Here is a 27614-nt window from a genome sequence, read left to right on the forward strand (position 1 = left end):
TGAACTTGAAGTGAGATCATTAAATAAGCTGATAAAAATAATACAAATTTTGTACAAACGAAAGTACACAACGGTGATATTAGATGTGGTATGCTGTACATCTTGTTTTACACTTCATAAATCACTACAAAATGTTTTTCTACATGTTTACAAATTACATGGCTTGTACAGTTTTATACCCTTGCAACACGAGGGTTTATATTTAATCTTCATATTTCATGAATATACAATTGAGTCTATCTTTGTATCTATCCACCTTCCATTTCAATATATCAATTTTCTTCGGTCAAGGTTGAATGCATAAAAGGATGTACGAACGGCAATTGAAACACAACAAGGGAACCTACTCGGGTAGAAGGGGCAATCTATCCAGAGTGTTGAATGAGCCATTCACTTGGCCATTGGAGGAAAATTCATTTAATTCACTATCGAACTCAAAAGTTTCACTACTTTTTACTTCATCAGTTTCATAATGGGATGGAAGTATGCGTAGATGTACACCTGACTCTCCACTGATTTTCCTTATTTCTAGTTGGTATTTACGAACAAGTTCTAGCTGCTGAGATATTATGTGAGATGATCTTGGTAGTAGATCCACAGGTTCTCCCTTCAGAATAACCGTATGCTCTATAGCCATTCGTGCCTCCTGAAATATGCAGAAAGAGATTGTGCCAACCATTATTAAGTAACTTTAACTGACGTGTGTATATATTGAATTTCAGTTGCAAAATATGGCACACTGTTTCATACCAGCTCAAGAATACAGCAAACGTTGAGTATGGAATCCATTCTACTTCATTCAGTTCATAATATCAGTAATCAATCATCAAATATTGATTGACAGTAGATAGAATCGGGTCTCTTTGGATAAAGTTAGCCCTCATAAGTAAATAAAATCTTAGTTTTACTTAAAACCTAACTCAATCCCATTAAATTAACTCATCAAGTAAGGACTACCAATCTGAATAACCTTTATCTAAGTCATATATATGTCTTGCTACTGCGGGACCATTCCACTGTCAACAGAGTTAATTACGTGATTGGCAAATTATCTCGTCATCAAAACCAGCCAAATGTATACTAATTTTATATTGTAAATATTATTCTCTTTTATTAGGATACATTGTGGAGTAATTGTATATCTAGCAGTTTAGATATTTTAATGGACAACATATATGTATGTATTCAATTTATATGAGAGAATTCTCCAAGAGGAGAACACATAATTTTACCCACACATTTTCTAGAGTCTAACATGGTATTGGACTGGATTACGATCCTATCTTGATATTATCTCAATTTCACGAACCTCGAACATGACATTGCATTGTTGCAACAAGACTGTCTGTCCATCTCAGAATTTTATTCCCAATTTATAAATCTTTGGTCAGAATTTGAAGGTGTTCGTTCCAATCTCATGAATCGAGATCTGGTTCCTGTTTTTGGATACATGCTTAATGAGTTGCTTCGTGAAGAACAACGACTCCTCACACAATCAACCATGGACCATCAACAATCAACACATGCTCCCGTGACTTACGCTGCTAAAGTCCAACCACGAAATCGTGACTTGAGTGTTGTCCAATATTTTTGTTGCAAAAAGTTTGGTCATTATGCTTCCAATTGTGTTCACAAATTACTGCAAAAAAGATCGGCACATTCTTAAAGATTGTCCCACGAGGCCGTCCAAGAAATCTGCCACTGCTTTGACTATCTTTGTTGGTACTTTGATTCTAAATCCTTCTGCCTCTAATCAACCCTTGACCCCTGAGATGGTTCAGCAAATGATCATTTTGGCATCTTCTGCTTTGGGCATTTCAAGTAAAAAAATTTCCATCTCTCCCCTCTGGTACTTTGATTCTGGTGCCTCAAACCATATGACCAACAATCCCCACCTCCTTACTAATTCCACCAAATATTCTGGAAACCTCATGATTCATACTGATGAAAATCATTTGTCTATAACAAATATTGGTGACATTTCTTCGTCTCTCACCGATGTCTTTGTCTCTCTTGGCCTCACTACTAATCTCATTTCTATTGGTCAATTAGTTGACAATAATTGTCATGTCGAATTCTCACACTCTGGTTGTCTTGTGCAGGATCAACGATCAGGGAAAATGATTGCGAAGGGGTCTAAAGTTGGACGTCTTTTTCCTCTTCATTTACCTTTGTCCTCCATTCATAGCTTACCTTTTATTTCTTGTAATTTCTTGTAATTCTGCTCATTTATATTACCATTTGTGGCATAAGCGTCTTGGACATCCAAATTCATATGTCCTTCATGCTATGCTTAAATCTGGTTTTCTTGGCAATAAAAATTCTCCACCTCTTCATGTTGTTCAATGTGATTGCATTTCTTGTAAGCTTGGCAAAAGTAAAATTTTATCATTTCCAAAACATAAATCCATAGTCATGTATGAAGATAGCCCCTGTTCCGTCTCATGCTAAGTACAAATACTGTCACTTTTATTGACGATTATAGTCGTTTCACATGGGTTTATTTCTTGCGGTCTAAACATGAAGTTTTCTCTACATTCAAACTTTTTCATGCTTATGTTCAGACCCAACTTACTTCCAAAATTAAAATTTTGCAATTTGATAATGGGGAAGTATACATCTCATTTGTTTCAGGAATTCCTTCAATCTAATGGTATCATATCTCAACGGTCTTGTCCTTCAACTCCCAACAGAATGGGGTAGCTGAACGGAAAAATCGTCATTTACTAGATGTTGTTCGTACTCTTTTATAGGAATCTTATGTGCCATCTAGGTTTTGGTGTGAAGCTCTATCCACTATGGTTCACCTCATCAATCGTTTGGCATCACCATCATTACATAATAATTCTCCTTTCACTCGGCTGTTTGGCGATCCACTTGACTATTCCACTCTTCGTACCTTTGGTTGCGTGTGTTATGTCCATCTTCCTTCACACGAAGGTCATAAACTCACTGCTCAATATGTTGAATGTGTTTTTCCTTGCTATTCTTCTCAGCAAAAGGGTTTTCTATGTTATGATCTCCATCTTGATAGGATTCACATCTCTAAAAATGTCATTTTGTTAGAAAATAAATATCATTTTGCCACTCACCATGACTCTCCTCGTTCTCCAATTTTTGTTTTCCAATGTTTTCTAATTCTTTTGCAGAAAAACCTCTCTTGGTTTATCAAAGACGGTGTAAGACCACTCACCATCAGTCTACACCATCTCTTGGACCCCCTCAAAATCATTCCTGGGTAGCTGATCCTCTCCCAACAGACCCAACACCTTTACGTTGTAGCACCCACGTTCATAAACCACCTGAAAAGTATAGTTTATCCTTAACCGCAACTTTGTCCTCTGTTTCTATTCCTTCATCTTATAAGCAGGCAATGGAGCATGAATGTTGGCAGCGGACTATTGAAGCAGAACTCTTGGCACTTGAAAAAAATCAAACATGGGATGTTGTGCCATGTCCTCCCTCTGTTAAACCTTTGGGCAGCAAATTTGTGTTTTCCATTAAACTTCGTTTCGATGGATCAATTGATCGTCACAAAGCTCAGTTGGTTGTGTTGGGAAATAAACAAGAGTATGGACTTGACGATGATGAGACCTTCGCACCGGTAGCCAAGATGACCAATGTTCGCACTATTGTAGCACTAGTTGTGTCTCAATCTTGATCCTTACATCAAATGGACATCAAAAACACTTTTCTTCCTGGAGACCTCAAGGAAGAAGTTTACATCAAACTTCCTACCTACTGGTATGCTTGCACCACTTAATATTGTTTGTAGACTAAAACACTCTTTATATGGTTTGAAACAGTCACCACAAGTATGGTTTGAAAAGTTTAGATCTACACTACTTGGTTTCTCCTTCACCCAAAGTCAATATGATTCATCTCTTTTTCTACAAAGGACTTCTAAATGACTTGTCATACTCCTTGCTTATGTGGATGATATCGTGGTGACCGGTTTTGATGAAGAGGATATTTCTCAACTTAAAACATTGTTGCATTCAACTTTCCACATGAAAGACCTTGGCCGACTCAACTACTTCTTGGGTTTAGAGGTGCATTATGCACCCACTAGCATATTTGTAAATCAACACAAATATATTGATGATTTGATTGCGCTAGCCAGCCTGACTAAATCCACATTTAGACGAGATGAAGGTGACCTTCTTGAAGATCCTACTTTTTATCGCAAGTTGGTTGGTAGTCTTATATACCTAAGTTAACCATCACTCGTTCAAATATTTCTTTTGCTGTTAACACAGTGAATAAGTTCATGCAATCTCCTAGACATTACCACCTCTCTGCAGTGCACCGAATTATCCGTTATCTCCTTGGCACTTCTCATCGTGGTTTATTTTTTCCCACTGGTTCACCTGTGACTCTCCAAGCTTACAGCAATGTTGATTGGGCTGGATGTCCAGATACGAGGCAATCTACTACTGGTTGGTGTATGTTTCTAAGCAATGCTTCCATTTCATGGAAATGTAAGAAACAAGATTTTGTCTCGATACTGAAGTTGAGTATCGTGTCATGTCTGCTGCATGCTTTGAAATAATTTGGCTTCGTGGTCTTCTCACTAAGCTTGGATTCTCTCCATCCCAACCGACACCATTACATGCTGACAACACAAGTGCCATCCAAATTGCAGCCAATCCAGTTTACCATGAACGCACAAAGCACATAGAATTTGATTGCTGCTCCATCAGGGATGCCTATGATCGCCGAATTATCACACTTCCTCATGTTTCAACCTCTATTTAGATTGCAGACATCCTCACCAAATCATTGACTCGACAACATCATAATTTCCTAGTTGGCAAATTGAAGTTGGTCGACTTATAGGTATCAAATTGAGGGGGGATGTCAACGAAGTTAATTACGTGATTGGCAAATTATCTCGTCATCAAAACCAGCAAAATCTATGCTAATTTTGTATTGTAAATATTATTCTTTTATTAGGATACATTGTATATCTGGCAGTTTAGATATTTTAATGGGCAGCAAATATGTATGTATTCAATATATATATATATATATATATATATATATATATATATATATGAGAGAATTCTCCAAGAGGAGAACACAGGTTTACCCACACATTTTCTAGAGTCTAACATTCACCACCCTAGAGGCTACAATACAAGCCATGCACAAAGAAAACGCAACAAAAACAGTTTATAAGTGACTCTAAGACAACTTTCCAACACTCTCATGTCCAAGGGCTCGGCCTAGAACATGGCAATGCAAATATACAGATAATAGATCTGAGATGAGCATTACTTGAGACTGAGACTTTAAAATAGGAGTAGTGGACAACAGTACCACTCTCTTCCTCTTCTATTTATAGTGAAGCAAGCACGTACATATGAAAAGATATGAAAAGACTACTCTAAGATACTAGGCATGATTACATGCAATAGTAGATATGGCAGTAGGTAGTTTCCCACACTCAACACCCTACACATAGGGTTAATGATACAATAGGTATAGGTAATAATTCTAACACTCCCCCTCAAGCTGGAGCATACAAATTGTATGAACCAAGCTTGGAACAAATGAACTCAATCCGAGGTCCCCTTAATGACTTGGTCAACACATCTGCAAGTTGGTCATTTGACCCAACGAACTCAGTACAAATTTCCTTGGTCATCAATTTTTCTCGGACAAAGTGGCAGTCAATTTCTATGTGTTTAGTTCTCTCATGAAACACTGGATTTGATGCAATGTGGAGAGCAGCCTGGTTGTCACAATACATCTTCATGGTCTGAATTTCACAGAAGTTAAGCTCTCGAAGAAATTGCTTTACCCATATGAGTTCACACGTGAGAGACGCCATTGCCCGATATTCAGCTTCAGCGGTGGATCGAGCCACTACATTTTGCTTCTTACTTTTCCAAGAGATAGCATTTCCTCCAAGGAGGACACAATATCCCGTAGTAGAGCGTCTGTCAATAGGAGAGCCTGCCCAATCAGCATCACAGTACCCAGAGATTTGAACATTGCCTTTATCTTCATATAGCAAACCTTGTCCTGGAGCCTTCTTGAGGTACCTTAAAATACGGATGATGGCATTCCAATGTCCAAGACATGGAGTCTGCATAAACTGGCTAACAATTCCAACTGCGAAAGATAGATCAGGCCTCGTAATAGTGAGATAAATTAACTTTCCAACGAGCCTCCTATATCTCTCTGGATCGGAGAATAATTCGCCTTCTACTGTTGTTAACTTCTGATTCGGGTCCATAGGACTCTCTACTGGTCTGCAGTCAATCATACCTGTTTCTTGTAATATATCAAGAGCATATTTCCTTTGAGAGATTACAACTCCATCTTTTGACTGAGCTACTTCAATGCCCAAGAAGTATTTGAGGCTTCCGAGATCCTTGGTTTGAAAATGTTTACACAGGTGCTCCTTCAGTTGAGATATTCCAGTAGTATCATTTCCTGTAATAACAATATCATCAACATATACTATTAGGTAGACACATTTCCCAGGAGAGGTATGTTTGTAAAAGACTGAGTGATCTGCCTCACTGCGTCTTAACCCAAATTTCTGAACAATGGAGCTGAATTTTCCAAACCAAGCTCGTGGTGATTGTTTGAGGCCATATAAAGATCGATGCAATTTGCATACCATACCAGACTCCCCCTGAGCAACAAACCCAGGAGGTTGCTCCATGTAAACTTCCTCCTCAAGATCACCATGAAGGAAGGCATTTTTGATATCCAATTGATGAAGAGGCCAGTGACGAATTGCTGCCATTGCAAAGAAGAGGCGAATAGTAGTCATCTTGGCCATGGGAGAGAAGGTGTCACAATAGTCAAGGCCATAAACCTGAGTGTACCCTTTTGCAACCAATCGGGCTTTGAGTCGATCAACCTGACCATCAGGGCCAACTTTAATTGCATACACCCATCGACAACCAACAGCCTTCTTACCCAAAGGGAGGGGCACGAGCTCCCAAGTATGATTGCTTTCAAGAGCCTGCATCTCTGCAATCATGGCTTGTCGCCATCCAGGATGATCAAGTGCTTCATTCACATTTTTGGGAATAACAACAGAAGACACTGAGGATAAAAGTGAACAATAGGAAGGCGATAATCGGTGATAGCTAAGAAAATTATAAATGGGATGTGGATTTCGAGAGGAACGAGTACCTTTTCTGAGAGCAATGGGCCAACCTGAATCACCTTCATCAGGAGTCGTGGGATCAAGAGACGAGGGAGAAGAATCTGAAGTAGGGGATTCACCATGTTCTTGAACAACTGGACTATTCGTCGGCGTCCTGTGTTGGAGAGAGTCAATAGGTGGAGATGATGGCTCAGGAGGACTTTGGTCGAGACTTGGAGGGACAGGGACATTGGAAATATTGTACTTAACCACGGGAATAGGAAGGACCTGCTGGATGACATGGACATCTTGAACAGATGGAGAGAAGTAAGGGGTCTGTTCAAAAAATGTAACATTGGCAGACATGTAATATTTCTTGGTTTCAGGAGAGTAACATCGATACCCTTTTTGGAGTCGTGAATAGCCCAAGAAAACACATTTGAGAGAGCGAGCAGAAAGCTTGTCTAACCCGGGAGACATGTCATGAACAAAACATACACAACCAAAAACTCTAGGAGAAGTGTGAAAGAGAGGATTGTCTGGAAACAGAATGGAGAAAGGGACCTTATGATTGAGAGAGGAAGATGGCATCCGATTAATAAGAAAACCTGCAGTTAAGATGGCATCTCCCCAGTGATGGACAGGAACGTTGGCACTAAGCAAAAGGGTACGAGCAGTTTCAACTAAGTGTCGATTTTTTCTTTCTGCTATACCATTTTGTTGTGGCGTATGAGGACAAGTAGACTGGTGCAGGATACCATGGGAACTCAAAACATTAGAAAGAGCAGACGAAAAATACTCTTTGGCATTGTCACTTCTTAAGATTTTAATTACTTGACCAAATTGATTCTTGATTTCATTCAAAAAGGATGTGAAGAGGGATAATAATTCAGAACGATCTTTCATAAGATAAACCCAAGTACATCTCGAATATTCATCAATGAAAGTAACAAAATACCTAAAGCCAAAAGATGAGACACGACTAGGTCCCCAGATATCGGAATGGATGACAGAAAAACTAGAAGTACACTTTGATTGAGATCTTTTAGGAAAGGTAGATCTAACATGTTTTCCTAGTTGACATGACTCACATTCTAAAGTCTGGAGACGACTAAGTTCAGGAAACATTTTCTTTAACTTGGACAGGTGAGGGTGACCAAGCCGATCATGTAACATTTTAGGATTGGAGGCTGCAACACAGGACACACGTGGACGAGATCCAAAATGGTATAATCCGCCCGCTTCATATCCTTCTCCAATCAGTCTCCCCGAGCCACGCTCCTGTATAACAAAAGATTTGTCATCGAAGGTTACAAAGCAATTCAATGTTTTGGTTAACTGACTTAAGGAAATTAAATTGAAAGGACAATTAGGGACAAAAAGGACAGATTTTAGATTTAAGGACGGAGATAAGATGGCTTGACCGACTCCCTTTGAGGATGTTTTAGAACCATTTGCGAGGGTTATAAAATGAGATTTTTCTTGGAATGAAATGGTTGAGAACAAGGAGGTATTACCAGAAATGTGATCAGAAGCACCAGAGTCAATTACCCATGAATTGTGACCTTCCATGGATTGAGAGATGCAAACAGTTGATGTACTTGGAGCTTGAGATGACTGTGCCAAGCTGTTGGATTTGAGGCGTAGGTACTCTTGATACTCGTCCTCAGTGAACTTGGAGTCAGTAGTCTCTGCCTGGGAGACATTGGCTGTTTTGGCAGGAAATCCATGTAAAGTGTAGCAGTTTTCTTGGGTATGACCCATCCTTTTACAATACATACACTGAGGACGCCCACGACCTCCACGTCCACCCCCTCTAGTTCCACGACCTCCTCTTCCTCGGGTGGCAACCATGACAGATGGTTCCATTACAGCAAGAGTTTCTGGAGTTTGAAGAGTTGGAACACGTATCATGCGGGAGATCAAAGTTTCCATGGAAGGAAACTCATGAGAGGTCAAAAGCTGATCTCGGATATGATTAAAGTCTGGGTGTATAGCGCGGAGGATCATTACCATATAGTACTTGTCAAGCTTTTTCTTCATTTCATCTAGAGAGTCGACTTCCAAGAACATTCGAAGTTCTTCCACAGCAGCTTGAGCGTCATTCATGAATGACATCATATCATGGTTAGTCATTTTCATAGATGCCAACTTGTTCGCCGAATCATAAAGGCGTTGAATATCATTTGCATAGATATTCTGAGTTCGCTTCCAAAACGAGTGGCAAGTTTTGAAGGCCCGTAGGGACATCAAAAGTCGTGGTTCCACCGATTGCCACAATAGAGCACATAGTTGGAAATCCGCTTGTTTCCACTGTTCAGCTTTTTCAGACGGTACGTGGCTGCCATCTTTCTCAAGGTGTTCGTGGTGTCCTTGACCGAGAAACCACATCTCGACGGCAGCGGATCAAGATAAGTAATTTTGGCCATTTAGTTTCTCGGACGTAATGCAGGGGCTTCCAGAGAATGAAATAGCACTCCCAGTTCCTCCAGTGGCCATGATAAAGAGAAAGGATCTCGGAAACAGTAAAACAGTGACGAAAACAGTGAAACAGTGACAATTTTCGACTTCGAAAGGGACGATTTCCACAAGAGGTGCTACTGAACTTCACCGGAACAGAGATTTGATGGTCAAAACGGATAGAGGAGGCTCCGGCGACGGCGACGGAGGTGGCGTGACGACGAACTGGCGACGGGAAGGCGGCGCGTGAGCGGCACGCGCCTGCCTGCAGCGAACAGAGAAGACGCGCGTGGAGGCGCGTGGCGACGGCGCTGCCTGCGACACCGGCGGGGTTGGCTGTCGCGCGGAGAGGCGGTTCAGATCCGGTGGTTTCCGGACGGAACTGCGTCGGTGGACGGCGGCGGACGGCGGCGGACGGCGGCAGACGGTGGTGGACGGTGGCGGACAGCGGCGGAGGACGCAGACAGTGGCGAGAAGTTGTTTGACAGTGTTGGGTAGTTCAGAAACGAGGTTAACCGAACTTAGACAGCCGCGGACAGCGGCGGTGACTAACGGCGATCAACCGGACAGCGGTGACGGACCAGCTGAGACAGAAACCAGAGCGGGATCGACCCGCTCTGATACCAACTTGAGACTGAGACTTTAAAATAGGAGTAGTGGACAACAGTACCACTCTCTTCCTCTTCTATTTATAGTGAAGCAAGCACGTACATATGAAAAGATATGAGAAGACTACTCTAAGATACTAGGCATGATTACATGCAATAGTAGATATGGCAGTAGGTAGTTTCCCACACTCAACACCCTACACATAGGGTTAATGATACAATAGGTATAGGTAATAATTCTAACAGATACCACAAAAAATTATGTTACGAATTAACTCAACTCCATCAAATCAGCTTAAAAAGTGAAATCTATCAAAACTTTATTTGTCATATCACTAACGATAGTTAGACTAATCCGTCACCCATGAAATTAAAATTAAGATAGTCTCCAAATAGTTGTCAACTAAGGCAAGATAGGAGTGTACACAAAAAGGCGACTTTCCAATAGAAAATAAAAAAGAAAATGAAATAAATTTATAATAAGCTTGTGTACAAGTAAAAAAGTAAGTTTTTGCAGAAGTCAAACAAGCTTTTAAGAAGTTCATCTGAAATTTTCTATACATTAGCTTATGCATATACTAATTTTAAATATAAACAAATTGATTTTATTTTCTTCTTAGTGTTTCTAGAGAAGTTTATTAGAACAACACTCAGTGAGATTTTTCTCCTCACCTTGTCAATCAACACAATTAAGAAAAGCACCACCACCATGCAGCAAGGTTAGTTCTATATTTACCATCACTCTAGCTCTCTCCTATGCAAAGAAGGTTGGCTCAAATCCAACAGTGGATAAAAAATATTACTTGCAATGGATATGGTGGTTTTGTCAATCAAATGATTATGGGTCCCGTAAAGATAACGAGCAGAAAGACTTTACGGAGAAAAATGTGAATTCTTTAGTATTCAACTACCCCATATCTCTACACAACTCTAACCAATTCCATACCACTATATATAACTACATATTTGTTATAACCTGTAACTAGAACTTGAAAGATCTTTAGAAATTATTTCTTTTTAATTGAATAAGATATTGCACTAATTAATGCTTTCTGTTTTATATTTTTAATAATTTTAATAACAAAATAATATTTTTGTTTTACTAATTGCTAAAAGAAACGGCACATCAAATTATTCATTTAACTAAAATGATGATATTGGTACCATTGGATGTGGGCTTTAGATAAAAAGTACCAGTACTACCTATGTAGGAATGCTTGGCTACGGGTCTTCTCTAAAACTGGGGTATGGTAAAGAAAAGTCTGCTATACTACCTAAATCTTAGTCATTATCATCCACTCATTCCTACTCCTTCGCCACAATTACATTGATCACGCTGCATCTGTTGTTTCAACCTACGTCAATTTTCTTAATTCTGTTTCCAAATTAAAGTCACCTAAATTGCAACTCAGGCCATTAAGGGCATCCTCATCATCATTTTAGGAACACATTTCACTGCTTCAAACAATTTCCGCAACTACATTTCAATGCTAATTTTAAACAATTAATACTTAATTTGGATATCCACTGCATTTCTTGTAAGAAACACCACAAATTTAGTAATGAAGTTACAAATAAACAAGCAAAGATACCACAGAAAAGCAATAATGAAAATATATTATGCTGAGACCAGAATCCAAACAGCTAAATGACTATTTCTGAATTCATTTCCATATGTCTAGGGCTAAATATAGGACTTGAGCTATCTATGTCTTACACAACTAGTGATTTTAACCATGAATTGATAGCCTCAAATAAAAGAAAAAAAAAAAGGGAAAAGGAAAGATGTTAAAACTACAACATTTAAATTACCTCCAAAGCATCAATCATCTCTGATGATTTTATCTTGTCTGTTACTTCAAAGTCCTTTACACCATCTTCATAATCACTTACTAATGCCCGTATAGCTTTTGTTACATGATCCAAAGAACTTGTCTAGAAGGGAAAAATAATATTTTTTTAGAAAAAGTGTATGACAGAGTATAGATGTAAACGTAATGTTAGAAATCATTACCTTTGTTACATAAATGGGAATATCATGAGATCTAGCAGCAGCCTGGATCCCTGGATTCTTTTTAAGCTTTGATTGCAAGGCAAGCAAAGCATTTGCTTCACTAATATTATCAGTTAATTGAATGCCCCCATCATTGATTTTCAACTGCTTAATCCCTTGAATAACAGTTGCGTCTAAAATCTAGAATTACTGACCAGTCTGTAAGTTAACCAGATGATAAAATATAAAAACAAAAAAGAATTATTAATTACTCTGCTAGACCAACAATGCTTTAAACTCCATACTCCCTACGTTTGCAGGAGTTACTCTTGACTCACAATAAAATGGGTTTATCTAATTGTCAACACTGTCAACTTCAAATCAGAAGTGAAAGGCACCAGAATACACTAAATGGGAGAAAGAAATTTAAGGAAATTCAAGCTCAAATTTTATTTGGATAAAAAAACTGCATACCTGTTAGAGTAGTTAGTTTTAGAGTCAGTTAACTAACTCTAAATAATGTTTGTTGGGGCTGATGAGGTGGTTATGAATTAAGTTGTAAAATTCTCTTTGTATCTCATTATCTATCAACAAAGATTTGGATTCAGGAGAAAACATTTTTGACAAGCTAAAATAGTATGTTGTTGGGAGATTTTAGAGATCTTTATGTAATCATATTATTCTATGGTTAGAGTTCTCTATATGTAGAGGCTGGTGTATTGTTTCAGTGAATCAATTCAATAAAATCTTTTCTCTCAGTTTAATCTTTTTCAAGTTGATATCAAAGTCCTCGACTCAAGGGCTCTACTTTCGCATTTCTTCATAGCCATCTTAGTTGTGGTTCGTATTTTTAGGGTTGCTTAAAGTGCATCTATTTTCTTTGATTATTGGGGTCGCCTGAAATGCACCCAACTTGTCTTTCACAACCACCAACTATGTCACGCCTTTTCCACTACCATTGCGATTGTTGAATGTTAAGGGATTTTGTGTCCTTGTACGAATGGGTTAACCTTTTTCGTAACAATGGTATATCAGAGCCTTGCAACGAACCCAATGTCTCGAGTTTGGACCTCGGGGAGGAAACTACTCCAACAAAGGGGGAGTTCCGAATTCACCAGGCTGTCAGGTGCTAGCCTCTGAAGGAGGGGTAGTTGTTAAGGGATTTTGTGTTCTTGTACGAACGGGTTAACCTTTTCGTAACATTGAACCTCCAATTAGATTAGCGATCACACCAAGGTATTCACCGTACTCCGATTTGTCGATTGAGTCATCTGCCATCGGCATAGCCATGAAACTACACAGGCATCTTCTTTCTCTATTAGTGGGATTCACCCAACACGTGTTTTTGCCTCCACTTGCTTCATCGTAGTTGCCCTGAGGTGGCAATCATGGTAGTTAGAATCGTTAGAATCGTACGATTCGTATCGCGATATGGTTCGAAATTTTGGTCCAACGAAACGTATCAGTAGATGAATCGTTTTCTGACTTGAATCGTGTTCTGAATCGGATGAATCGTGTAGGAATCGTATGATTCCCGATTCAGTTTCGTTTCAGCCGATTCTGCCCACGCTTACACTTCCCCAAAATATTTCTCAAAATACACATCTCACGAGACACACTACCTACACGCTACTCAGACCTGCTACTCACACCGGATGAGCTTCACGCAACATGCAATACACATCGAAAATGAAAAAACCCAAACTGAAGAGTCACATTTGGAAGGATATTTGGTTATAAATTAAGAAGGGAAAGAAATATGAGATGCATAAGAAGGTGGAGAAGAGGCATAAAGTGCAAGAGAAAAGAAGAAGCATAAAAAACCTGACTGCCCGTGAAGAAGAAAGCACCGCGTGAAGAAGAAAGCACCGCGTGAAGAAGAAAGCATCCTGAAAGCATTTGGAACAGGTTTGCTGAAGTGTTTTCTGCTCAAATGTTTTTTGCCTAAATGTTTTTTGCCCAAATGTTTTCAAATGTTTTCTGCCACTGGCTTTTTCATATATTGCTTTTTATGAAGTTTCTAGATTTTTAATTTTAATAATATTTAATTTACTGTAAAAGTAAATGTACATCACATCAACCTTTTATTTCACTTTTACGGAAACCTTCACACGTGATCTTTCTTTACGTTTTTATTTTTTGTTTAAATTCCATCTTTTTAGCATAAAGATCAGAATCTACGTTTCTTTTTCAAATAAAATATGTTTTATACTTTAAAATAATTTAGCATAATTTACGTTTCTTTTTCATAGTTTACTAAAACATAATTAATCTTTAAAATAAAGTATATGTTTTATACTTTATATTTTGATAGTTCTTTTTATATTTTTTTTATTCTGAATGTTAATTTATATTTTTTTATTCTGAATGTTAATTTATATTTTTTTATTATGAATGTTAATTTATATTTTTTTAAGAAATGTTAGTTTGAATTTATTCTTATTTGTAGAATTAAAAAGAGTATGTCTCAAACAAAGAGAAAGAAAGAAATAGATATTACATGGAATCATTGTGACACTGTTCCTCCTCATAGACTTTTAGTCAAGTGCAAATATTGTTCACATACTTGTTGGGGTGGTGTAGCAAGAATGAAATATCATCTTGCTGGAACAAAGGAGAATGTCATTGCTTGTACATCTGTTCCTGATGATGTTAGAGAAATGTTTTTGAAGTTGTTAGAAGATAAAGAAAAAATAAAAGAAGCAAATCGGGTAGACTGTTTTGAAGAAACAGATATTCAATGTAGTAAGAAGGGGAAACAAGGAGTTGCAAAACAGTCAACCATAAATGAAATGTTTAAAGATAGAGAGTTGGTGATTCAAGATATTTGCAACTGCATATATGGGAATGCTTTGCCATTTAATTTGGCAAGAAGCTCCTTATTTACCCAAATGTTGAAATCTGTTGGGGAATATGGAAAGGGTTTAAAGCCTCCAACTTATCATGAAGTTAGAGTATCTTATCTGAAAAAAGCGGTTGACAATATCCAAGCTAGTTTGGAGAAATATAAGGTTGAATGGGAAAAATGGGGATGTACTTTGATGTGTGATGGTTGGACAGATGGAAAAGGGAGGTCTCTTACCAACTTTTTAGTTAATAGTCCAAGCGGAACAGTGTTCTTAAAATCTATTGATACCAGTAATGTGATCAAAGATGCTAAACAAATGTTTGAATTGTTAGATTCTGTGATTGAAGAAATTGGGGAAGATAATGTCGTGCAAGTTGTGACAGATGGTGCTTCTAATTTTGTGGCAGCAGGAAAGATGTTAGAAGAGAAGAGAACTAAACTATTTTGGTCTCCGTGTGCAGCTCATTGTCTTGACTTAATTCTTGAAGACATTGGTGAACTTCTAGTATTTTAGAATACGATTGCAAATGCAAAAAAAAGTCACAACTTTCATTTATAGACACACATGGGTTCTAAATTTATATAGAAAATATTCTAAAGGAAAAGAATTAGCTCGACCAGCAGTCACAAGATTTGTAACTGCTTTTCTAACCCTTCAGTGTATAGCACAACAGAAAAATGCTCTTCGAGGTATGTTTGTTTCAGAAGCATGGACAACTAGTAAACATGCTAGTAAGACTGAACGTAAACAAGTAGTGAGCATTGTTTTATCTGATGTTAGATTTTGGAAATCTATCCAATATTGCCTGAAGTGTGTCACTCCACTTGTAAAAATACTAAGGCTTGTGGATGGAGACTCAAAACCTGCAATGCCATATATTTATGAAGCTATAGATAGAGCTAAAGAGCAAATAGCTGCAAATTTCAAGAATGAAGAATCTCGTTATAAAAAGGTGTGGAAAATAATTGATACTCGTTGGAATTTGCAGTTACATAGACCTCTTCATGCTACTACTTACTACCTTAATCCTAAGTAAGTAACTAACACTATACTTTCTTAGATTACAATTTCATAACTATAACACTATACTTCTTTTTTATATTAGATTTCATTATGACAAAAACTTCAATCCGGATGAAGAGGTTTCATATGGTTTGTATGAGACCATAGAAAAAATGATCCCTGATAGAAGGATTAGATTTCAACTTGATCAACTTGATAGATTTAAGAAAGCCCAAGGATTATTTGGAAGAAGCATGGCAATTGACACTAGGGATAAGAAGCAACCTGGTATAAATTTTTTTTTTTTTCAAGATTTTATTAAAAGCATAATTTCACAATTATAAATGTTAGTTTTGACATTGCAGCTCTTTGGTGGGGAAGTTATGGTGTTGAAGGTAAAGAGTTGCAAAATCTAGCAATGAGAATTTTAAGTCTCACTTGTAGTGCTACTGGTTGTGAAAGAAACTGGAGCATATTTGATCAAGTCCATACCAAAAGAAGAAACCGCTTGGAACAACAAAGATTAAATGCTCTTGTCTTTGTTAAATATAATCTTCAACTTGAAATGAGACAAAAGGTTAGAGAAGAGAAAGGAGATACGTATGATCCTACATGTCTATCTGATATTGAATCAGATGATGAGTGGATTACTGAAAAAGAGGATCCTTGTCTACCAAACAATGTTTCATGGATGGATATACATGAATCTTTTACTCTTGAAGAGGGAGCTCGAAGCAAGAAAAGGAAGAGGGGTCCAAGAAACTTAAACATAAAGGGAAAATCTACTACACCAGCAAATGATGATGGAATTGAAGGGATGGTTGAAGAAGTTGAGGAAGAGGATGAAGAAGATGAAGATGAGTTGCCATAGAATGTTATATTAGATGAAGAAGATGATCTAAGTGACATTGATCTTGGAGATGATGAATGAAAGAATAAAATTAAGATGTAACATTTAAATTGGAGATCTTGATTTAATTATAATATATGATATTTTTAATGTTTTTTATTTATCATGTATCTTACGATTCAAAGTAAGATTCGATTCACGATTCAAAAAAATTCAAAAAACGATTGACGATACGAATCTCGATTCGATAACCATGATGCTAACTACAAAAATCGGTAGAGATTATATGTTGTACTCCAGTGCAGTGAAATTTGAGAAGACTACAAATATTTATTCCATGTCATAGGACATAGTCTACATCTAAAACCAATTCAGGAAAAATGTTTTTAAAGAGTAAAAGGTTTTTTGTTCTAATCAATCGATTAAGAGTTTGAATAATCAATTAAATTGTTCATGAGAGGTTCAAAAACAATATAATTAATTATCAGTTTTGATATCCAATTAAACTAGAAAACATTTTTAAGTGTTTTCAATTTTCTCAGTAAATTCTTGTATCATTGCTTTCCAATTCTTGTATCAATCTTGGTTCTCAATTTCATTGCATCTTGGTTTTCTAACTAAAAGTGTTTCACAAAGAATTTCAAGAAAGGGAATCTTTTTGAAAGAAGTTTCAAAACCAATTCACCTCTCCTCTAGGTTTAACTTAGCTATCTTGTTACATTCCTCGTTAACAAAGAGAACAAAACCAAGAACGTAGGCTAGAGACCCTGTGCAATATTATTTCAGCAAATTCGCAGATCCTGGACATGAACAATCACATACAAAGAAAGACACTTCATTTTACACAGGATTTTCACTGTTCCAACAGTAAAATATCATCTATACAAAAGGACCCCAAACACTCCCCAAAATATCTTATTATGCAACATCTTCATTTCCGCTAAACATCTCACTATGCAACACCAAAGTTTCCCCATTGTCATTGATGCAGTTAGAGTTTTTGCATCAATTCAACAAGAATTGAAGGATGAGAATTGGGTTCAAGGCATAAATGAAGAGATGAATGCCTAAGAAAAGAACCAAACATGGATGATTTTGACAAGCAACAGATAAAAGGTAGTAGGATGCAGGTGGGTTTTATAACGTAAAGTATAAATTTGATGGCACATTGGATCGTTACAAAGCAACATTAGTTGCTAAAGAATATACTAGGACTTATGGTGTTGATTATAGGAGACATTCACTCCAAGGGCAAAGGTAAATACTCTTAGAATCATTCTCTCACTAGCAACTTTTTTTGGTTAGAAATAGCAACAATTTTATATTTAAAATATTTTCTACATGGACATCTAGAGGAAGAAGTCAACATAGAGATTCCTCTAGGTTTGACGTCTCTTGAGAAAGAGAATAAACTATGCTAAATTGAAGAAAACCTTGTACGGACTTAGATAGTAGCTTTGTGCTTGGTTTGGTAAACTCACTTAGATTATGATCTCCATAGGGTATAGACAAAGTCAAGGTGGCCATACTTTGTTCACCAAGCATTCCCTAGAAGGTTAACTTGTGCGAATTGTAATGGCTGAGAATTATTTTGAACCATCTTAAAGTGAAAAATGAAGAGTCTCTGACTCTTTATTGTGGTAATAAATCAACTATTAACATTGTTCACAATAAGTTCAAAATGATAAGACTAGGCACATAGAGATAGACCAACACTTTATTAAAGAAAAACTAGATGGTGGCCTTATCGTTGCTTTATATGTCTCATTCGGGATTTAATTAGCATATTTGTTCACAAAAAGTCTTCCTATTGAACAATCACCCCTTCATTAGCTTGAGGAGGAGTGTTGATTCAAGAGAAAATATTTTTGCTAAGCTACAATAGGATATTGACATATTGTAATTAATTACAAGGGTACTATTGGAGGATTCTAAAAATCTCTTTGGAATCTTTACTTTAGGGTTAGAGTGAGGCTAATGTACTTTTCATTGAATCAATTCAATAAAATCTTTTCTCTCATACAGCTTAATCCTTTTCATGTATTACTGTATCAAAACATATAATAACATCAAGAGAATTAAGAAGCACACAACAAGTAAGCAAACATAACAGGAGTAAACTTTGTGTTAATATCAACATTTACTCCATGCATTTGTTTGTGGTAGGGTTTTGGCTATTGGATAAGAATGTCTTACCCCGTAACAAAACAGGCTAAGTGGCGATTTATGTTCCCAGGAATCTTCTACCAAGTCAACCGGCAACTTGAAAAGTAATTCATTTTGGCTGGTTTGATCATCAGCTCCCTCCGTAATTTCTTCAAACATAATTTCACCATTTTTTTGAAGAGAACTGTCACTAACAGGTCCATTGTCTAAAATCTCTTCCTGCTCTTGAGACTTCATCTTCCGTATTTCTACATTTGGAAAACGACCTACACCAACAAATCAAAGAGAAAAAATTCATGTGCCAATGCACTACAACAGTTTAATCTTACAGTGTGGCAGCTTACCAGAAAGAATAGCATCTACAGTTGCTTCAAGGCTACGGTGAATACGCAATTCTGTCTTTGAAATAATCTCCACTCCACAACTAAATGTAGATGGGCCTTTCCTCTCCAATACAGTCTTCTGAACACCCCTGCGACTGGCCTCTTCATCCCCTAGCGTCACGCTCTAAAACATGATAATATAACTTCAGTAACCAAAAGGAATAATTATGCCCATAATTTAGATGCTCCAGGTGATTGTAAATTCAATTATTAAAACATGAAGCAGAGAAAAAACATATATTTTTTACCATGCTACATCACACTTTTTGAACTAGTGCAATAAGTTTGTAACTGCTAAGAGACATAATATAAAAGTACACCATGTGTCTTTCACCTAACAATCCAAATCTTTGGAACAATTGGATAATAATTGGCGTCTCCGTTACAGTGTTTTCAAGCCATCGAAAGCAATATATTTCAGACTCAAGTATGTTACAATGTAATTCCCTATCACACTCACATTGATATTGATGTATAAAGCTGACAACTCTGGGTTTAAGTCATACAGTCAACACCATGTCACTTTCATTCTTGTGCCACTAATCCATTTCAGATTACAAAACACATTACAGATCACACATTGGCAGAAGTTAAAATACCAAGTGTGTTTTGATTAACTTAACTTTAGGAAAAAAAAATTTCTAAAAGCTTCGTGCTAAAGCTTTAAAATTGTTCTGAAAACTCATTGCAAAATAGGAGCTAAATCTAATTCAATTACGAAATAGAAGAAATCAACTTGCCATCCTGCTTAAGATGTAGGTATACTCACCTGTATCCCTCCAACAAGCATCTCTAATGAAGGATTCATTATCAGATTCTCAATTGTGATTCCATGAGCAGTGGCAACAAGCTGAATCCCACGTTGTGCAATTGTGCTCGCAGCCATTGCTTCAAGTTTTGTACCAATCTCATCAATTACAATAACTTGTGGCATGTGATTTTCAACTGCTTCTATCAGTACCTGAATAATTACACAATAACCATAGAAATGTGGTCAGATTATACTACGAAACATCCCTTGCAGAACCAAAAAGAACCTCCTTTTAGGATCTAACGGATATAAGAAGGAAAGTAAAATGCAAGGAATGGAATGAACAGCACCCCGAAGAACTATCACTTCAAACAATCATTCTCTGCTTGTTTGCTTCCCATAAACAGCATACATTCTGCTCTATATTTCACAGCGTGAAAAGCTTACTGCATTTTTGTAACAGGTGAAAAATTATTCAAGTACAAAGCAAATTGGAATAGTTACTAATTCTGGAGTCGTTCCTATCAAGTTTTTAAACTAGAACCTTAACCAGCCAAGTAAAAGAATTAAGCTGATTTCTCAAAAGTACTTCTCGAGGATAGACCTCAACAGAAAACTGAGTAATGATGACAGCAAGTAATTGAGTTCCATAGTTCCTCTAAAATTATTGACTCTAGAGATATAATAATATGGAGAAAATAAAATTGTTTAAAGCACCACCAGAACTGGAAGCACCCTTGTTTCAAAAAAGAGAGGGTGGGCTATTCACATTTCATTAGATGGTTAGAGGCAAATTGAAAGCCAAGCTCCCCAAGGGAAAAAGAGAAATATAGCCTATGTAAACCGTACATTGTGGAAGTAGCAGCGAAATTTCAGAGTCGTTCAATCTGATTGATTCATTGTATAATATTTTAAAGAATGTACACAGAAAAAGGTAAAAATAAGTTCGAACTGCTTGCAGAACATTCTCAGTCACCACCGATAATATAGTTACACCTTCAACATAAAGAAACAAGAGGTTTTGCTCCAGCAATTACAGCTAATACCTTATGTTGTGCATCAGAATTAGGAACTTGCATTCGTCGCGCATTGCCTATTCCAGCATGAGGAATATCACCATCACCCCCAATTTCGTTGGAGGTGTCCACAATCATCACCCGTTTCTTGTAATCATTTGCCAGCATCCTAGCAATTTCCCTAAAATGTAGAATAAAGTCGTGTTCAGTTCCCATGGGTAGATGAGTATAATAGTGATAAGGGGAAAATGTGTTTAGTCCATGTACTTTTGATCAAACTTGGTTTCAGTCTGTATACTTTTAAATTAATAAATTAGTCTTCAAACTTTAGAAACACGTGTGAATTTAATCTCTTCTCTAACTTTGTGGCATAAAAAAACTATTACTAAATGTTAAGTTAAGCACATATAAAAACTAATTTCAAATATTTTCAAAAGTTTGAGATTGGGTTTACTAATTTAAAAGTGAAGGTACTAAAATAATGTTTGACAAAAGCTATAAGGACTAAAAACAATGACAATTCATGCTAATGTTCATTGCAAACCTTCCGAGATCAAAATAGGTGATTGGGTACATCTAAAAACATTTGGCCACATAGACAGAGTTCTATGTCTAATAAGCTTTATCCCAAACTTTCAGTACATTACTATGGACCATATTTGGTTCTTAAGCAAGCTGGAGAGGTGAATTTCAAATTACAATTATCACAACAAGCTCGAATTCATCTTGTGTTCTATGCATCTCAACTTAAGGCCATTAGGGTCATTCAATGGAAGTTGTTTTCATCTAGAATTGGAAGGCACTCCAAAAGTGTTCATCCTGGTCTATATTCAAGGAAAACATACTAAAGGATGTTGCAGCAATACAAGTGTTAGTGCAATGGAAGGGAAAAACATCTGAGGGATTAACATGGGAAGTTTTATCTACTATCCAAAACCAATTTCTCGATTTTAACCTTTAGAACAAGGTTATAATTCTGAGGGCAGTTTTGATTGACAGAGACAGATACAACATGATGACAATATCACAGGATTGTTGGTTTGTTATAGGAGGAGGTTTAAAACAATAACTAGAATACATTTGTAAGGTAGTTTCTACAGCTTTGGTTTGCGAATAGTTAGGGACCACTTTTATAAGTTTATGCTAAAAGGGGGGAGTTTTTCAGACAATTTGTTTTCTAAATGGATTAATCCAATGGGAAAGATAATGCTCCTTTGTATATTTTGTTGTATGATTTGTGAAATTAAAGAAGGTCCGATTTACTTTTCTTTGTTTTTTCTAAAAATAGTGTGATTCCTTACACCAATGAAGGTTGCATTTTAGGGTTTACACATCAATTAAGGTTGTATTTTAGGATTTACACAACAATGAAGGTTGTATAAAAAAATTAGCAATCAGAGGGTCCGAAGGACCAGGAGCTGTGATACCGTGTCAAGTTTAGAAAAAATTAATTTCTCTCTTATTCAGTCTAATTACATACATATTATATATACATAGATTAATTGGAAAATTTTGGAAATAAGTACTGCCCATTCTAGGAAACAAATCCCTACAAAATTAAACCAATATACAAAATTCAAACAATAGGAAACAAATCTAAAACATCCTAAAATATCTCAATAGTATACATCACATAACCAACAAGTTGACATGTCGAAAAAAATCCATATAAGATTGTTCCTTCACCATCTTAGCAAAGTGTTGATCACTTAGATCGTAATTTAAGCCAATGATATGGAAATAGGTTTGAAGTTGGACATGCCAAACTTGTCAAGAACTTTTTCACGTAAGTCTCTTGAGATGCATATATATGCTTTTGATCATGTCATCTAATGATCTCAATCCTTCATTCAGCTCAGTCTTAACCTTATGAATCTCAAATTTACTATTGCTAGCTATAACAATACCATCATAATATAGCAGGAATACTATGAAGTAATCTTCTATTAGAAACTAAAAGTTTTTAAATATAGTGAATGTAGGTTTGGGATTAATCTCCCTTGTGTAGAAAATACACATAGGGGTTGTATTTATAATAAAGAAAATATGGGCTAAGCCCAAAATACATACGAAGAATATAACAATAGAAACTGAAAAATAAGATAGAGATAAGATATTAATTATATCTTAACACTCCCCTTCAAGCTGATGCATACAAATTGTATGTACCAAGCTTGTTACAAATATGACTAATTCTCGATCCTCGTAAAGATTTAGTGAAAAGATCTACTAACTGATCATTTGAGTTAACAAACTCAGTCTTGATGTTTCTAGAGACAATCTTTTCTCAAATGAAATGACAGTAAATCTCAATGTGTTTAGTTCTCTCATGAAACACAGGATTAGAACTGATATGAAGAGCAGTTTGATTGTCACATATAAGTGTCATTTGATTAACGTCTCCAGATTGTAACTCTTTGAGCAATTGCTTAAGCCAAACAAGCTCACACGTGATTGAAGCCATGGCTCTATATTCTGCGTCTGCACTAGACCTTCCCACAACACTTTGTTTCTTGCTTTTCCAAGAGATCAAGTTACCTCTAATGGAGACACAATATCCGGATGTAAACCTTCTATCAAAAGGAGATTTGTCCAGTCAACATCTGAATAAAAAACAACTCTTGTATGGTTATTAAAACCATATAATAACCATTTTCCAAGAGATCCTTTAATGTACTTTAATATACGAATGACTGCATTCCAATGATCTTCACATGGAGAATTAAGAAATCGGCTTACCATACTGACTGCAAAAGAAATGTCAAGATGAGTAACTGTAAGATAATTCAATTTCCCAACTAATTTTCTATATTGTTCGGGATCTGACATAGGCTCCCCCTGATTCAATAGAAGTTTAGTATTGGGATCCATAGGTGTGTGTCAACAAATTTTGAACTCATGAACCCATATAAATATCTTGCAAATCGCCATTGAAGAATGTGTTTTTAACATCCAGTTATAAAGAGGCCATTATTGAAGAGTCGCCATGTCAATAAATAAACGAACAGAAGCCATCTTCTCCACGGAAGAAAAAGTATCACCATAATCCAACGCAAAGATTTGGGTATAACCTTTGACCACAAGACATGCTTTAAGACGATCAATAGTACCATCAGGTCCAACTTTAATAGCAAAAACCCACTTGCAACCAACAACAGATTTCCCAGACAGTAATGGGACAAGCTCTTAAGTTCCACTATTATGAAGAGCACTTAGTTCATCGAGCATGGCCTGACGCCAACCAAGATGGGCTAAGGCATCATGAACAAATTTTGGAATGGTCACAGAAGAAATAGACGAAAATAAGATAGAGTTAAGATATTAATGATATCTTAACAAAAGTAAACACATCATATTTACTCACTCAGAGTCATGGTTTCAATGAATTCATCAAACCTCTTGTTCCATTGCCTAGAGGATTGCTTCACACTATACAAAGAATTGTTTAGCTTACATAGTCCTTCTTGTCTTCAATTACAAATCCGTTTGTTGTTTCATGTAGATGATCGCTTCTAATTTTCCATGCAGGAAAGCCCTCTTAAACATCCATATGTTCTTGCTCAAGGTTAATCATCTGACATATTTGTGTTTCACCATTAAAGAGGATACATCACGATAATCAATTTCTTCACTCTAGATGAAGCCTCTAGTCACCATTCTTATCTTTAATCTCTTCTTATTAGTACTTGGAATTTCATCATAGCATTTGCAAATGCATTTAGAACTTACCAAAAGAAGTCATGTCTTTAATGGTGTCTAACCATTGAGTCTTCTCCTCATTTGTTAAAGTAGATGATAGCAACTACTAAGGGGAATTCAATAAGCTTTGCATATCCATACCTTTCAGTATCTCTAATTGTTCTCCTCATTCTACCATTGGAAATACACAACTATCATCAACTCTTGCATCTTCATCAACTAACTTTTTTTCAACATGATTGTTGAATTCATCATCCTTTAGTAAGTTAGACACTACTAGTCGCCACCTCAATGTTTGCCTTTTCACCATCGTAGCTACTCTCAACACATTCTAAGACTTTTGACTTGTGAAATTTCATCAACAAGTTCAATGAAAAATAAAGAAACTACTACCACTCAAACACCATAAAGACAAGAACAAATATAAAGGATCAAGAAGAAAACAAATCAAACACAAAAAGAATTCAATGTGGTTTGATTATAGCGTTTACAAACTCCAATCTAAATCCATGAGCAAACTTCACAAAAAAAAAAAATTCTTCTACCTCTCACGAGTTATAGAAAGAACTTAACAAAGTTTACCACTCAAACATTACTCTCTCAAGAACAACGAAAGTTCACTGACACTCAACAACTCATCTCCAAGCTTTTACATAAGGTGCCTATTTATCCAACACAATAACAACTAACTTCCCATGAATCAGGTTGTGTATCATTCAATAAAATTTGTGGCACATGAAACATGTGCGTCCAGCTTAACCCGAGATGCAAAAACACATTGGACACTCTACATAACAGTAGACATAGCTAGGGTACAAGACGCTCTTCCACTAGACGTGTCTTCAAGAGGAGCTTCACTAGATGACATGCCTTTTCTAGTAGGTGAGAAGCTACTACTGGACACACCTTTCTCAATTGGATGAGATGCTTATACCAAATAACCCACAAAGGGAAAATACACATGTACTGCCAGGCAACCTTACACACTAAGGATAAGATTTTATTCAACCAATTTTTAACAAAATGAGTTATAAGAAAATGATACAACCCTATCTAACAGCATACATATGGCAATCAAGAATAGGAAGAAGTATAATAAATGCAAAATTCTACACTTTCGTGAGGAAACTATTTCATGCATTTTTATCATATGAAGAAAAAGTCACTAACCTAATAATTGTAGTTTTGCCTACTCCTGGAGGTCCAATCAACAACAAAGAAGCCCCATCCTTAATCAAATCTTGCAACAACTTAGCACTCCCTGAAATTGCCCTACCAACTCGACAAGTTAGACCAATAATTGTGCCCTTGCGATTTCTGATAGCACTAATTCGATGCAATGTTCTGCTGATTCCTGCTCGATTATCAACAGCAAAGTCACCAACCTGCAAGATATCCCTCTCATGAATTGACAGTTATAAATAATTATATCTTTCCATGATCAATTTAAGGGTTATGGTTCATGTCCAATCCAAAAACCCCATCTCGTTCGCATTCCACATTTGTGCTTCTAAGCAACAATGGATTATTATATTTTTATACATTGAGCGTTGTCACCACAGCTTGAACTTACGGATTTTCAATCAAATTCCTACATCCTAACTACTCCAAAGGGTACATAAGAGGATTATAACCTAAGTCTACGATAAACTAATTGTTGAGCTATAATTGCATAAGCGCAAGCACTTGCCCATGAACATTTTGCTCATCTTCTTTTCTTGAAGAACATGACAACGCCACTATCTCGTTCTGAGTCAATTTGTGAAGAAAAATATATTTTTTAAGGAGTCGAGTATTACTCGCATAGACATTTTATTCCACAACTATTATCGACTTTTAACTAAGTACTTAAAAGAGAAGAAATTGAAAAGAGTTGAAAGAGGTCACAAATCAAATTTCTCAGATACATAAGCTAATTCTCAGATACACTAGTTAAAATAAAAATTAAGAGTAGTTATATAAGAGTACTGTTACAAATACACAAGCTAATTTTAGCTTAGTGAAAAACTAGCTTCAAATTTGTCATATAGTTTTTTCCCGAAAGTATTTATGGTTAAGCTAAAAACCAGATCCATTTAAAAGAGAAAGGGTAATACTTTAGGGATAACATTAAGTTAATGGTTTATTTATTGTTCCAATACCTGAGCAGTGGCGTGCTCGATATCCTGAACCGTGATAGGATACTCCGATATTACGAAATCACCGGAGGGAAACCTCGCGAGCGGTTTCCGGCCCAAATCCATCACAATCTCAATCAGCTGCGGCAGCTCCGCGTGGTCGCTCACGCGACGCCGCATCTCCTCCGGCAGCAGCGCGAGCAGCCGCCCCAGCTCCACGTCCGGCTCATCCTCCGGGAAAACCGAACCGGACAAGACTGGGAAACTGGCGCGCAGACCGGGGCCGATACGGGGCCGTGGGACAGAGGGAACGACGGGCGGGTAGAATGGTTTCGGCGAAATCGGGTTGGGAAGGGGCGGTTGCTGGGAAAGGTGATGGCAGCAACGAAGCTGAAGCGGAAGAGTGAACCCTAGCATCAGTTTTGGCGGGAACCGTAGAGTGGTGTTGTGCTGCGGTGGCGATTTCTGAGAGAAAGTGTTTTGTAATTTTCCGTTTCTCGTGAGGATGAGGCAATATTTTTCCCGGGGTTTGTGGAACAGAGGTGGAGGATTTCAGTTGCGACCGGGACGCAACGTGTTTAATTTTGCTTTTTCCTTTTGGTTAGTTTT

At 36.9% G+C, this 27614-nt stretch overlaps 1 protein-coding gene and 1 pseudogene across 2 annotated transcripts; one reads left to right on the top strand and one right to left on the bottom strand.

The window, feature by feature from the left end:
- LOC114170712 (protein SEEDLING PLASTID DEVELOPMENT 1) lies at positions 1-27614 on the bottom strand. 2 transcript variants are annotated; one of them, XM_028056252.2, is made up of 9 exons: positions 27030-27610; positions 26059-26273; positions 21220-21370; positions 20192-20383; positions 19384-19546; positions 19070-19305; positions 12194-12373; positions 11992-12114; positions 1-646 (listed from the first exon to the last, which is right to left on the bottom strand). In XM_028056252.2, the coding sequence occupies exons 1-9, from the start codon at positions 27420-27422 to the stop codon at positions 344-346; spliced, it is 1956 nt and encodes a 651-aa protein (XP_027912053.2). In that variant the 5' UTR covers positions 27423-27610; the 3' UTR covers positions 1-343. The 2 variants fall into 2 exon arrangements, with proteins under 2 accessions (XP_027912053.2, XP_027912054.2); XM_028056253.2 differs by lacking the exons at positions 11992-12114; positions 12194-12373 and having other exon boundaries at positions 27030-27614.
- On the top strand, positions 14635-16954 carry LOC146881530 (uncharacterized; annotated as a pseudogene).

The sequence above is a fragment of the Vigna unguiculata genome, chromosome 11 (genome assembly GCF_037176805.1).
Source record: "Vigna unguiculata cultivar grain cowpea cultivar isolate G323 ecotype 2 chromosome 11, ASM3717680v1, whole genome shotgun sequence".
NCBI lineage: Eukaryota > Viridiplantae > Streptophyta > Magnoliopsida > Fabales > Fabaceae > Vigna > Vigna unguiculata.

What these genes read in the sequence shown, in the direction of transcription:
- LOC114170712 (XM_028056252.2), bottom strand. Translation starts at nt 27,422, where the DNA reads ATGCTAGGGTTCACTCTTCCGCTTCAGCTTCGTTGCTGCCATCACCTT. An exon ending in TGCTTGTTGGAGGGATACAG is followed by an intron (nt 19,547 to 20,191) that starts GTGAGTATACCT and finishes ATCATGTTTTAG; the next exon opens with AGCGTGACGCTAGGGGATGA. An exon ending in AGATGATTGATGCTTTGGAG is followed by an intron (nt 647 to 11,991) that starts GTAATTTAAATG and finishes TGCATATTTCAG; the next exon opens with GAGGCACGAATGGCTATAGA.